General features: G+C 39.3%; 1 protein-coding gene across 2 annotated transcripts in view; it reads left to right on the forward strand.

Moving 5' to 3' along the window:
- Positions 1–13,874, forward strand: part of TMEM232 (transmembrane protein 232) — a 150,241-nt gene that overhangs the window by 72,265 nt on the left and 64,102 nt on the right. For both annotated transcript variants that reach the window (XR_008445317.1, XM_054031384.1), the window contains exon 11: positions 10,470–10,648. Coding sequence is in view for 1 of the 2 variants with exons in the window: in XM_054031384.1 (XP_053887359.1) it covers positions 10,470–10,648 (179 nt within the window). In the remaining variant the exon portion in view is untranslated. The remainder of the gene's footprint in view (positions 1–10,469; positions 10,649–13,874) is intronic.

Genomic DNA, 13,874 nt, shown 5'->3' on the forward strand with positions numbered 1-13,874 from the left:
TATTCCCAGCTCTTCCAATGGCCTGCTGTATGACCTTAGGCAAGTCACTTAAACTTCCTTGCCTCAGTTTCCCTATCTGTAAAACAAAGGTAATAATACTGACCTCCATTTGTAAAGTGCTTTGAGATCGACTGATGAAAAGTGCTCCATATAAAAGAGCTAAGTATTATTATTCTTATCTGTGACCAAGAAATTAAATGAATAATAAATAAGAAACTAGAAACAGAAGCTCCTCTCTCTTTGTGTAAAATCTCAAAATCACCCATTACCTATTCTTTAACACCTTTAATTTATTTTACACTGAAAACATGGCATAGGGTGCAGAAAAGATTAATATATAGTAAAACCTCTCTCTTTCTACCAACATCAGTTTAATATATAATCTGGACATCTAAATATGTGGACACATGACTCATATGTGCACACAAGTGACTGCATGATTGCATTTGCAAATATCATGATTGCATACACAGTTATACCATAGTTACATACAAACTGGATAAAGATAGAAATGGCTGATCACCTAATTATCCTTGGAATGTGCAATTGCAGGATCAGTGTCTGCAAATGGAGGACTTGCACACACTGTCATGGAAGCACTGTTGCATATACATATTATGTGCACATATCTGGGCTAAATACTTGAGTTTTTAGCCTAGTACATATGGTACATTGAAGTGATTACATACTTTTCAAGGAAATAAAGGACAGGTTAATAGAAAAATACAGGATAAAACTTGTTTTTACGGGACAGCACTTCACAATATTGTATTCATGGACCAAAAATCATATATTAGTATACTATTGTGTGACCCCTTTGCATTATTATTACTTTAAAACATGCTTTTTATCTTATCAGATGCTTCTTAGTAATTCTCCTGAATTTACAATAACTCAGATAGCATGTTACCATTAGAAGTTTTAACTACCCAGAGAACGCTATGTCCATGACAGATGCAATGAAATCTGAATGAGTATAAATATTTTAATTTATTTTCAACTCTAAAAATTAATCTCATTCATTCCTCCTACAACCACTTTTCTGTCACTACTGTACTACTCCATTTATACCTTATGCATAGTACACAGATATGCATTTATTGCAGGTAAATGATCATCTCCCTCTTTTTAACCCCCTTTCAAAGTTACTTGCTCACTGCTCAGATCAGTCAAAAGGCTTTGTATGTCTCTTTTTGTATCTCCTCCTAGGAAAGGTAGTAGTCCTCTGACTCCTTTTGTCATGGCTTTCAGAATCCATTCTCCTTTTCTTTTTGTCAGATATGCTCAGGGAAAAAATGCATTACACAAAAAGCCTATTATTAACCATAGTATTTCTCTAATAGTCCTATGCATCCTAAAGGATCTTCTCACATAGCAATGTCAGTGACATCTGTCATAAAAATAAAGCCAAATATATGTATTTTTCATTTTGGAGACATTCTAAAAAGCCTCACCACCTTTACTTATCAGGCTTAAAAAAAGTTATAAAAATTAACTTCTTAACAGCACATCTGACCTGGATACGTAAGGGCTTGTCTATACTTACGTGCTGGTTCGGCGGCAGTCAATCAAACTTCTGGGTTCGATTTATCGCGTCTTGTATGGACGCGATAAATCGAACCCAGAAGTGCTCCCCGTCGACTCCGGTAATCCTGCTCGGCGCGAGGAGTACGCGGAGTCAACGGGGGAGCCTGCCTGCTGCGTCTGGACCGCAGTAAGTTTGAACTAAGGTACGTCGACTTCATCTATGTTATTCACGTAGCTAAAGTTGCGTACCTTAGTTCGAATTGGGGGGTTAGTGTAGACCAGGCCTTAAACTTCACTGTTTTTTTTCCCACTGATTTCCTTTTGAGACTATAAGAAATGCACTGAACTCAGGGGACTGAGGAAAGAGGGATACAAGAGAGATCTGTTACAAAATGCCTTTCTGATATGTTGGGATGTATCATCACAACACACCAATCACTGCTGGTGCCATTAAGGAACTTCCATGTATGTTTCGTTCCACAGGGAAGCCCCAGAGCTGGGTGAGATTTGGAATTAGGAACCAGCCTGAATTCAGCAAAGACACAAGAGATCAAAAGATGGGGGGAGTCAGGTTCAAGGCTTGTATTGGAAAGGAGTGAGAAACTGGCCTGGCCTGGGGATATGAATGGTTTTGGATTCAATTTTGGGGGAAACTAGAGGTATAGATTTTTTTAAGGATATATTGGGGGAGGGGGGAAGAGAGAGGAAGGTTAAGTCAGTTGAACCAAGCAAATCATGTAAAGCACTCAGATACTACAGTGAAGGGCATGATAAGGAAGCCTAGATAGATAGAAAAATAGATTTTAAAAGATTCAGGAACAGTGTTGTGGTTTGAACCACTTCTTATTTGATAAGAACTATCTGACCATCTGTAGTGTTCACGTCCCATGAATAATTTAGGCAAAAATGGGCATTGAAGGACAGTGAAGCCTGAGGACTAATTGACTGAACCCACTTACCTGGAAACAGGCAGATGGACTCTAAGCTAATAATTATGTGCTTAAGAAAAAGTACCATGGAATTGTTTATGAACATACGTCAGAATATGGGTTTTACGTCTCTTCCAAAAATAAATAAATAAATAGGACACTCACTATTGCACCCTACCAATAATCACAGTGTTAGGGCATTGTTTGAGAATTCCTTCGGGGCAAAGAGTGACATCTACTGAATGTCTTATAGCTTCTGGGTTTTTCCCTAGAGGTCTCCTATCAAACTAATGACCACCTTGGGCCCTGCTTAGCTAGTTAGACATGATGAGATGATATTCCAAGGCTCTCCATATAAACACAGTATATACACATACATCTGTAGATTTATTGCTTATGATGGGACTGAGATACTGGGCTTGTCAGAGTTCCCAACACAGGGCACAATGGCTGTCTTACCACTTTGTTGAAAAGCTGAGCCTTCAAATTTTTCCTGAGCTGGCATGGAGCAACATTATCTGGATTTCAACACCCTTTGGTAGCTCATAAAATAACTGAAGATGACAGGTCTCCCATCCATCATCACTGTCTCTTCAATCATAGCAACAATTGCAGAGCTCTTGTGAAGTGGTTATTAAACTCTAGCTTTGAGAGCCTGTCCTCTGCATTTACACCAGGATTGCTACATAGAGACTCCTGAAGGCTAAAATCATGATCAAGGGAAGATATAAAAACCAGAGAAAAGTGTCACATTGATTTCTGAAAGTAAAAGAGTAGACCTTTTCGAAAGTTATACATTCCTACCTCTTTTTTATCCTCAAGAGAAACTATCACTGGGGAATGAGCATGCTAAAATCAAATCAAATCTTTTTTTTTCTTTTGGACACTATTAACTGAGAACATTGTGATTGGTTTTTTTCTTCTCTTGTTATAAAATGGGTTTGCACTTTTAGGAAATTAAGGTAGAATATAAAGATTTATCTTAAGTCAGTGTAAATCTTCAAAACATACTACTATGTTCCTTCACCACAGAAGACAGATCCTCAGGAAGAGATACCAATAGCAGAAATGAGAAGAAGGCAAACCAAAAACACTGTCACCTTGTGGTAATACACATAACATAGCCCTAGAACAGTTATGTCTCCATGATACAGAAACTATTACTGCATATACAGTCTACTTGTATTTTAATATACACATTACATATACAGGACTATTGACCCACTTGATCTCCCCCTAGTTAAAATTTTCCAACTTGGTATGGCCAACTACACCTTCCAGGACCCTGCCAAAACCTCAAGCAATAGGACTATACACCTATTGAATCTAGTGGAGGTCATCCCAAGGGGAGATACATATAGTAATCTCAATAGATGTAGAAAGAAAACTCATTATAAATACCTATGGCAGTGATTCTCAACTTTTTTCATACCATGTTATAACAGACATTTTTTTTAGTAACCCTCCTCCCATAAGTTTCAGCAGCCTCTCCCATCTCACCATTCAGAAAGTGAGGGTGATAGCAACTCTCTGTGATTTAAGGCCAAATTCTGAAATCCTTACACAGTTTTCATTTAAGTCTTACTTGGACAAACTCCTATTCAAGTCAGTGGGAAGTCTCTTTCTGTATCCAATCCAGTATTCCTGATGCTGCTGGGAAATCACACAACTGGTTACCATCAAGAAGGTAGCTCTGTTCTAGCCTAGCCCAGTTCTCAGCTTGTGTAGGTAAAGGGATGCCTCATCACATTAGCTTCACTACAGCAGCTCTCTCTTCACCACCTCAGTTCTTCAAACCTTAGCTAGCCATTTCTCTGCTAGATTGTGTTGGGACTCTTTTCTTGTTTCCTCCTCTCTCCTGCACCATCTCCAGAAGCAGCAGGACCCCTGCTAACCAATCCTTCCCTCCATCTGGGGGGCTTCATTGCCATCCTGACGAAAGTGGCTTTGCCTGGTCTTCCACACTATGCATGCAGTTGGCCCCTATATCTCTCAGTGCTCATAGCTTGGTGTAAATCCACTCTGTCCAGGAAGGACCTACTCAGCGAGACTGCCAAGATGTCCAACAAAGATGGAGTTGGGTAGGCTCTGCTCCTCCTGGGTGTGTCTTTTTTCATGTTCCCAGTGTGTTCCTTGGCCTCACTTTTGGCAGCCCCATAGAAGATTTCATTGGAACAACTAGCAATGCTTATGGCCAGAAGAGGTATTTTCCTAGTCTGTTGTTCTCAGATCAAGTGCTGACATTCATATGGGCATCATTATCTATTCCAGCTAAGGTTTGCAGTCAGTCCAGCTGTATGTCATTTGTTTCAGTCAGCACATGAATGTTTTATAAATATTCATAACTGCTGATTGTGTGAGGACAGGTATACGAATACTGCCACAAATCCTGGACTTGAGTTCAGCTGTCCATTTATAAATATTCCTCTGAGCCAACTTGTCTTCCTGGAAAATCACAGGCGTCCACAAGTGAAGAAACAGAGGCCAACCAAATCAAAATATATAGGGGCGAAAAAAAAGTAGGCCAACCCAATCATTTGTCTGCTCTTGACTGCCTGGCATGTCAACACAACAAAAATTTGTTTGGGGGTCAGTTGGTGAAATATTTTGTTTTGATAATGGCAATTTTGAGAGATTTTTTAGACTTAAGAAGTACGTAGTCTTGTATGAAATGCAGCTGCCCTTAAAATCTCTGTGGCTGCATTTTTCTTTCAACAATGGTGTCAGAATTAAATAACATATGTCTAAGAAAATATTGATCTGCATGTTGCAACACTGAGTTTCACTGCCTATACCACAGCGATTTGCTGTCTTTCCTGTACAGTTCAAACAGTTGCTAAAACTATTAATCACTGTTGTATATAATTAGGTAGTGTCAGTACTCTCCTAGGTGCTTTACAGAAATGTGGGAAGACAAACTCCCTGCCCCAAGCGTTTACATTCTGAATAGGCAATACATAATTGCAGGGGGGGATAGGATGGGATTTAACAAAAACCTGTATTTAACTAAAAAAAGAAGAACAGGAGTACTTGTGGCACCTTAGAGACTAACAAATTTATTAGAACATAAGCTTTCGTGGACTACAGCCCACTTCTTCGGATGCATATAGAATGGAACATATAATGAGGAGATATATATATACACACATACAGCTGTATGTGTGTATATATATATCTCCTCATTATATGTTCCATTCTATATGCATCCGAAGAAGTGGGCTGTAGTCCACGAAAGCTTATGCTCTAATAAATTTGTTAGTCTCTAAGGTGCCACAAGTACTCCTGTTCTTCTTTTTGCGGATACAGACTAACACGGCTGTTACTCTGAAACCTGTATTTAACTAGTCAAGCACAGAACACATCAGGTTAATTCCATGATTTAATATATATTTATTTATCTCTGCAGGGTGGAGTGGAGATTACGGGCCTTTTGATAATGTAAACTGTTGCCAAGTTTTTAAAAGTTGGGTGCCTAAAGTTAGGCTTCTAAATCCATACTTAAGTCCCTAAATAAGTGACCTGATTTTCAGAAGTGCTATTTTGAGGGTTTAGGTGCTGTTCCTCTAGGAGTACATATAAATATAGGAGTACATTTCATTGTAACTAATTTACCTAAGTTTCACACAGAAAGTAAATTCCTGAGCCAGGATAAAATCCACATCTCCTGGACCATTCCATTTTTTTTCCTAATTGCATATTAGGATTTTTTCCTATAATGTTTATGTAAAAATACCTCTAGAAAGTTTTTAAGTGACAAAGTTAACACTTGCTGAAGCTAGCACAACTGCCTTTCAGGAAGGCATAGAGAAAAATCAATTGCCATTTTGCCTGTGCTCATGTTATATCAGAAGGCAGCAGAATTTATAAACAGTGATTAAGACTTCAGCCTCTCTCATTTTCAGTGATGTCAGTGTGTGGGAAAAATGTGTCTAATTTAAAATTTACTTGATATAGTAATTGTCTTGACTCTTGCATTAGAATTGCATTGGGGTGATACAGTTGTTGCTGAATTACCACTGACATTTTTGTTTTCAGTGCATGCTAAATTAACAATACGTTAAAAGACCAGAAAATGGAATAACCAGAAAACTCAGAATGGTTCTTTTCAGGTCCCTTGAATGGCTAATGGCTCTTTCTTTCTTTCTTTCTTTCTTTCTTGTTAGGGGCTTCTGTTGCTGGGGCTTTATACATTTTTGCCAGAATATTCACTTGGTTAGCTGTCAGGAGCAGATTTCCTTTCAATATATTTAAAGCAACATTTTTGATAGCTGCCACTAGGTCATCCAAAGCAGAACAGAAGAGTGCCTTGTGATGCTGCAGGGGACCTGGATGAGTAGTTTTATAACAGTCAGGTTTCTCAGCAAATGTCTAGACATGATTATTAGATTGCAGTCCACTTTTTATGACAGTTCTAACATACTGCCATCTGTCTTTATAAGCAGAATTCATATATATATATATATTTTGCATTAACTGTGTGCCATTTGGGTGCAATAAGTTCTCACAACTATTCTTCTTTGAGAAGACTGTAGCAGAGTTTAAATCAACAAGTGAAGAGCCATATGGCTCACTTGTTAAATCATCAATGGCTTTTAAAAAGGAATTGTGACTTGCTGGAGTATAGTTGGCTGGATGCTTTTATTATCTGTAATTTATCTTGTGGCTTTTAGAGCAAACCATATTCAGACTGATGATTCTTCTGTTGTGCTGGTAATATATTGTTCCTCATTGAACAAAGATTTAGAGCTTGTAAAGAGAGATGGTTTGTGCAAAACACTTATCTTTTATGAAAGTGAGATATATTGATAGTGAATGCTATGTAATGGCTATATTTTCACCACTGTATTTTGCTATTCATTATCATCTTTATGGTAGCACCTACAGTCTGCACACACTCAGGAAGACACAGACTCCTATCCTGCAAATTGATCTGACCGGTGGGGCCGGGAGGGGGGAGAAGACTTCTGTTCCTTGAATATCCCCATTGACTTCAAGGTACACATTATATACTTTGACAAAAAATGGTTAAATACACGTCAGCTATACCCAGCAGCCCCAAGCTATCCATTATTAGCTGACCAAAGCTCTATTTCTGATTGAATACTGTTCAGCTAATGTATTATTCAACAGATATTGGTGAAATTAGACTAATATATTTACAAGTATGTTTTCTGTGATTTTCTCCACCTCTGAGGCTTGTAGCTAAATATATTTATTTATACAGCAATCATACTCAAAAAGTTTCTTCCACTATCAGGGATATTTCTGCTTTCAGTTGATTTCCCAGCTAAGAACTGGAATGTCTCTGAAAGCAGTAGAATCTTTCCAAATGGAGGAAACTTAAGTGCAACTGCTGTAATTGTGTGTATGCATACTATTTGTATGTGTGCAGTATATATGTGCAATTTGAATTCCCAGAGAAAACTCAGTTGTAGTTAGCAAAATAATAATTGAAATGCCTGGACACTCAGAGCTAAGGTTAAACTTACCATAAAGTATATAAATCCATAGCTAATGTACCCAAACTACTAAACTTTGTCTCTTTGACAATCCCAACCTCTCATCTACCTTTCTTTTTTCCTTTTATAGCTGCTTTGTAAGATGTGATGTTGGATCAAGTCCAAAAGCTACAGTTTATATTTTCATGGAGTACCCTCCACCAGTTTGGAGAGAACTGCCAAGTAGTCCACTGGCTCCCATTCATTTCAGGATTCCATTTACAAATTTACCTCCTTAATTTTAAAACCTTCCATGGAGTTGATCCAGCCTCTTCCTGGACCTTTTTGTTCGCAAGTCCCTACTCCACACCCTCTTTAAATCTTGTACTTGACCTGTCTGTTCCTTCATGCAATCTGCCCACCTTGGGCAGGGGAGCCTTTGCTGCCATCTGGAACAACCTTCCTGTAGCTCTCTGCTCATACTAGTATTCTTTCTGGTTGAAAATCTTTTGTAAATACACATACTGCCTCTTCCTTTGCCTAAATTTCTTAATTTCTCTCATGCCCCTGTGTTCATTTATTAATTTTAACATGGTTACAATGTATAAAGCCTTTTGGGATAGTTTGTATGAAAGACTCTCTATAAAACAAAATTGGATTGTATATAGGTCCTGCATGGTGTCATTTATTTATTCTTATGGTTTGCATGATCTCTTTCTCATCTAATTAATTTTCCAGTGTTTGTTTTGTGCTCTCTCCCTATAATTATCAGTCACACCATGATTTTGGTTCTCTGTATATCTTTTATTTGATTTAGTGCAATATTATTTACACATTCACCTTATAATTCATGGTTGAAAGAACAGATTCAGTGAATACTTTCTTTACAAGGCACTGGCTACTAAATGTCCTCTATAGCTTTGGTTTCAGATCTACTTTTGAAGGTCTTCAATGCAACTACTTAAGGTCTTACTGGATTGGAGTAATTCAGACAATATTTGTGTCTCCTCACTGTTTTCGAAGTGCATTAGTTGTACCTCAGCCCCTAACACTTTCTGCTTGAGGTCTCTGGGCCAAGTTCTGCTCTTAGTTACACTGACTCACTGTTTTGTGCCTGTTATCCATGCTGACTTATCCGTTATCCAGAATCTTGTAAATCAGGTTCATATCATTTGTGCTAGTTTTAAATTCTCTGAGACTGACCTTGAAGCTGCAGATCTCCATGATGGTAACAAGTTGGGTAACAGAGCTGTCCCCTAGCAATCAATAATCCTCAAACTGCAAACAACTCATGACTTGCTTTTGGGAACTGTGTTTGACCACAAGTACATGTGAAGGGATATAGTGCTCAAAACCAACGATTACCTTCAAAAATAGGAAATACAGTAGTGTTTGCTGGAACTGATCAATGATTTAATAATACCATTTACATATACGTTCATTCATTCTTACAATGTTATGTTTTTTTGTGTTGGTAGACCTGAATGTTTTGTGGTCTAGTGTCCAAAAGATTCAGAATAATACTTTTATTTCCAATAGCTTCAAACTATGCATACTTTATGTTTATAAGACACAGCCTACAATAGTGTGGGTTTGTTCCAGAGTTCATGCTACATTAATCTCAGTTCTAACAAGGGCAACTCTCATTTAATATTTATAAATCTGAATATTTTGTGCACAGTTCCCTTAAAAATACTCCAGTCCTCTTCCTTAAGTTCACTAGGAATACACAGTGGCACTGGCTTCTATAAGAAACTGTCTGAGCTTTCGATACAGCAAGGCTCAGCACCATCTGCCAATTGCTAAGCCTTCTGAGCTCCTGTTGACTTCAAAGGGAATTAAACATGCTACTGAGCACCTTCCAGGAGGTACTCAGCATACTGCAGGACCAGGCTGCTAGATAGCAAGTGAGCATTATCTCATTATTTGAAATGTCCCTTAGACTACTTATAAGGGAATGTAGGGGACATTATGAACGTGGAGGTAGTGTTATTTAAGACAACATGGGAAAGATTTTCAGGGCAACCACTCTAATGTAACTTGTTTGGTTCCTTTGAAACTTTAAATGCTTTTATGCTTATCTGAAGTCTTCCACCCTCTGTTCCGAACAGAAAAGGGAACGGCAGTATTTTTTCATGAGAGCTGAACAATAGTGCACTGAGATCAAATCATTTTGCAAGTCTGGAATATTGTAATGGAGACTTATTTCCATTAACCGGCTTAGGCATCTTAACTTGACACTTAATACCTCCCACTCCATGTTCCCCTCCTTTCCCAGACTCCCACTCCTCCCCACACATAGTTTTCTTAGTCAGACTCACATATGCCAACAAAATCCGTGAACTAAGAGATTTGATTATTCTGTTCCAAAATCAAGTATCCCCTGTAGGATGGTTGAATTCACTAAGCCAAGCTCTCTGCAAGACTTCCCGCAAAAACCTAAAGCATACTTTTCTGTTGTATATTAACTCTGCATTTAATAAAGGGTTTCTGTTTCTTTTTCTCTTCCTAAAATAGATTCATCTGATACCAAAATTGCTACATGTACCACATGCTAAAATATAATTATTTGCAGGTGAAGAACTATTCTGGGTTATTCGCTATGGTGTTGTTTACAATCTGGTTGTGATGTGCAATGAACTCTGTGGGGATGCGAGTCGAGAAGGCTTAAGGAATGCAGTATGGAAAGCTTTACAGAAACAAAAGAACAATGAAAAGGATAGCCGAGTCCTGGAAGCCATAAGAGTAGCTGAGGTATGTATAAAATCTAAGTAACTGGAACAGACCATCACTCCAGCCGGTCACCAGTGTAACATAATCTAAACATTTATTTTTAGAGTGAAAAAATGAGGATGCCTTTAATTAAAGGAACAATCTCTGAGCCATGACTAGTAGCAAGCGCATTGGTTAGTGGTATTGGTCTCCGGAGCCTACTTTGATATTTGTCAGAATGTGGATTTAATTTAAAATAGGTTTTAAAGGGTTACTATTTAGGTAAAAACTGACTTATTTTAAGTTTGATAGAGCAAAGAATATACTTTGGCTTCTAAATCCCTTAATATTTCGATTGGTTTTTTTATATAGCCTCCATGTTATTCAAACAAACCAAAAATAGTGAATGAGTTTCTCTTTCTGGTTTACTGGTCAGCAGTTAACTATTATTAGTGATCTTTACAGTCCTGCTGATGTTGCTGGTGGCTGATGCCTAGGCAGGAATAAGAGACTGCTATGCTACCTTTTGCTCAGATGGAAACAAAAAACTAAAAAGAATCATTGTGTTTTCTAAGGTCCAATCCAGCTCCCATGGCAATCAGTGTTAAAACTGCTATTGATCTCAACAGTGTGGGATTATTTATTATGTGAACTACATTATTGCCTAGAGTCCCCAGCTGAGATCAAGTCCCCATTGTGCTAGGTACTATACAAACACAGTAAGAGGCAGTCCCTGCCTCAAAGAGTTTACACTTCAAGTAGACAAGAGAAACAAAGGGTGGGAGAAAGGGCGTATTATCCCCATTTTACAGATGTGGAACATAGACACCAAGATAAAATGACTTGCCCAAGATCACACAGGAGGGTCTGTGGGAGGGTCAGGAATGGCACCCGGGACCTTGAATCCCAATCAAATGCTTTTATCACAAGCCTGTCCCTTTTAAAAAAAAACCCAGATATCAGTGCTCACTAGACAATATCTCTGAGTTGTGTAACATTTCAAGGGGCACCAGGTAGGGTTATCTCCTATAGACATCATTGTTAACTCTATCCGCTGAGCCTTTGAAAGGAGCTCTTCAGAGTTAATGAAGGAAGGAAATCAGGGGACTTAACAAGGTGCACAAGGAGAAAAAAAACCTCTTCTAAACGCTGATGCTGATATTTTATTTAACTTAATGAAAACAGATGCTTTTATTCTGTAACTTCTTAAACTGTCAGCTATATTTGGCTATATCTCAGAGCAGAACATTAAACTGGAAACAGTGTCTGTCAATACCTAGAGGGTCTAGCCTGCTACATTTTCTCCACAGAATAGAAGTAGGTAAAAGGATAACATCACTGGGACTTAAGAATTTGGCAATTATTGTTTTAAGTGTGCTTTAGAGGATGAGTTCTTTGAATATAGACTCCATTCTTCATAAAATAGAAACAGAATTACAGAAGTGGGACAAGTTACAATTAAGACAGGTAAGGAAGATAAATGTGCTGAAAATGGTGCCTGCAGAAAAGTTAAATTATGTATTAAATTCTCTGCCCAGTCCTATTATCTTAGGAAATTAGATAAGAATGTCTGATTTATGTAACTGGGATGAAAATAGGCCTAGGAGATTAAGTATTGAAATCTTTGATAACCTAGAGAACACAAGGGGATTTGTCAGCTATTCACTAGATATTCTTGGACATTTGCCTTTGCCCAACAGAATTAAGGCATGTCGTTTACCTTTTCCTGCACAAGTGCATGTGGAGTGAGAGGGTGGGGGTAGGAGGGGGAGGAGGAATGCTCAGACTAGCACTCCTTGAATGCTGGGAGCAGGTAGTTTCACACCCAGCAGCAACCCACAATGATAAGGAGCATGATGAACTGGGCTTGAGGCACGGCTATCGCCCCTCCTATTTCTAGCATCAAGCATCTAGACTAGCAACTGGCAGCAGGTGCAAGGAGAGGATAGTGGTGTATGGGAAGGAATATATAATGTACTTTTTACCAGCAGGAATAAGGATAATTATCCCACACGTTTCCACCAGTGTTCTGAGATCCTCTCAGCAAAAACAACAGAGCACTTCCATTCAGCTGCTACAGGTACACCTACACACAGCACTCACCCTGGGATCAAGGCTATAGTATGTTCCTGAAGCTAACTAGCACCTCAGCACAAATAGAGATCAAAAAGGTACATTTTGCCTCCTTCTCTACTTCAGTTCCAGTGAACCACATTACAAGATAATTGATAATGAAAGCAATGGCAGACAACCATTTCGTGCCTTTTTTCCTGGGCAAACACTGCAGACTCCATACCACGGCAAGCATGGAGCCCGCTCAGCTCAGCTCAAGACAGCAGTCATGAACACTGTAAACACCTCGCGCGTTCTCGTGCAGTTTATGCTGAACCAGGACCAGAAAAACGAGGAGAGGAGGAGGCGGCAACGGCAGCGCAGCGACAAGAGTGATGAGGACATGGACACAGAATTCTCTCAAACTGCGGGCCCCGGTGCTTTGGAGATCATGTTGTTAATGGGGCAGGTTCATGCCGTGGAACGCCGATTCCGGGCCCGGGAAACAAGCACAGACTGGTGGGACTGCATAGCGTTGCAGGTGTGGGATGATTCCCAGTGGCTGCAAAACTTTCGCATGCATAAGGGCACTTTCATGGAACTTTGTGACTTGCTTTCCCTGCCCTGAAGTGCCAGAATACCAAGATGAGAGCAGCCCTCACAGGTGAGAAGCGAATGGTGATAGCCCTGTGGAAGCTTGCAACGCCAGACAGCTACTGGTCAGTCGGGAATCAATTTGGAGTGGGCAAATCTACTGTGGGGGCTGCTGTGATGCAAGTAGCCAAAGCAATCACTGAGCTGACTCGCTCAGACCTCAGCCAAACCAATGGCCAAATGCACTGCTTACTGTGTGCTCCACAGTCTCTGTGAAAGTAAGGGGGAGACCTTTATGGCGGGGTGGGAGGCTGAGGCAAATCGCCTGGCTGCTGACACCAGGGCGATTAGAAGAGCACACCAGGAAGCGCTGCGCATCAGAGAAGCTTTGAAAACCAGTTTCATGACTGGCCAGGCTACAGTGTGAAATTTCTGTTTGTTTCTCCTTCATGAAAAACCACCCCTTGATTGACTCATTCTCTGTAAGGAACCCACCCACACCCTTTCCCCAGCTTGTTTTCAAAGGAAATAAATTCATTATCGTTTAAAAATCATTTATTCTTTATTAATTGATTATAAAAAGAGGGAGAGAACCCGGGTGGGATTTGGGAGGAGGATCGGC

The sequence above is a fragment of the Malaclemys terrapin genome, chromosome 6 (assembly GCF_027887155.1).
Source record: "Malaclemys terrapin pileata isolate rMalTer1 chromosome 6, rMalTer1.hap1, whole genome shotgun sequence".
NCBI classification, from domain to species: domain Eukaryota; kingdom Metazoa; phylum Chordata; order Testudines; family Emydidae; genus Malaclemys; species Malaclemys terrapin.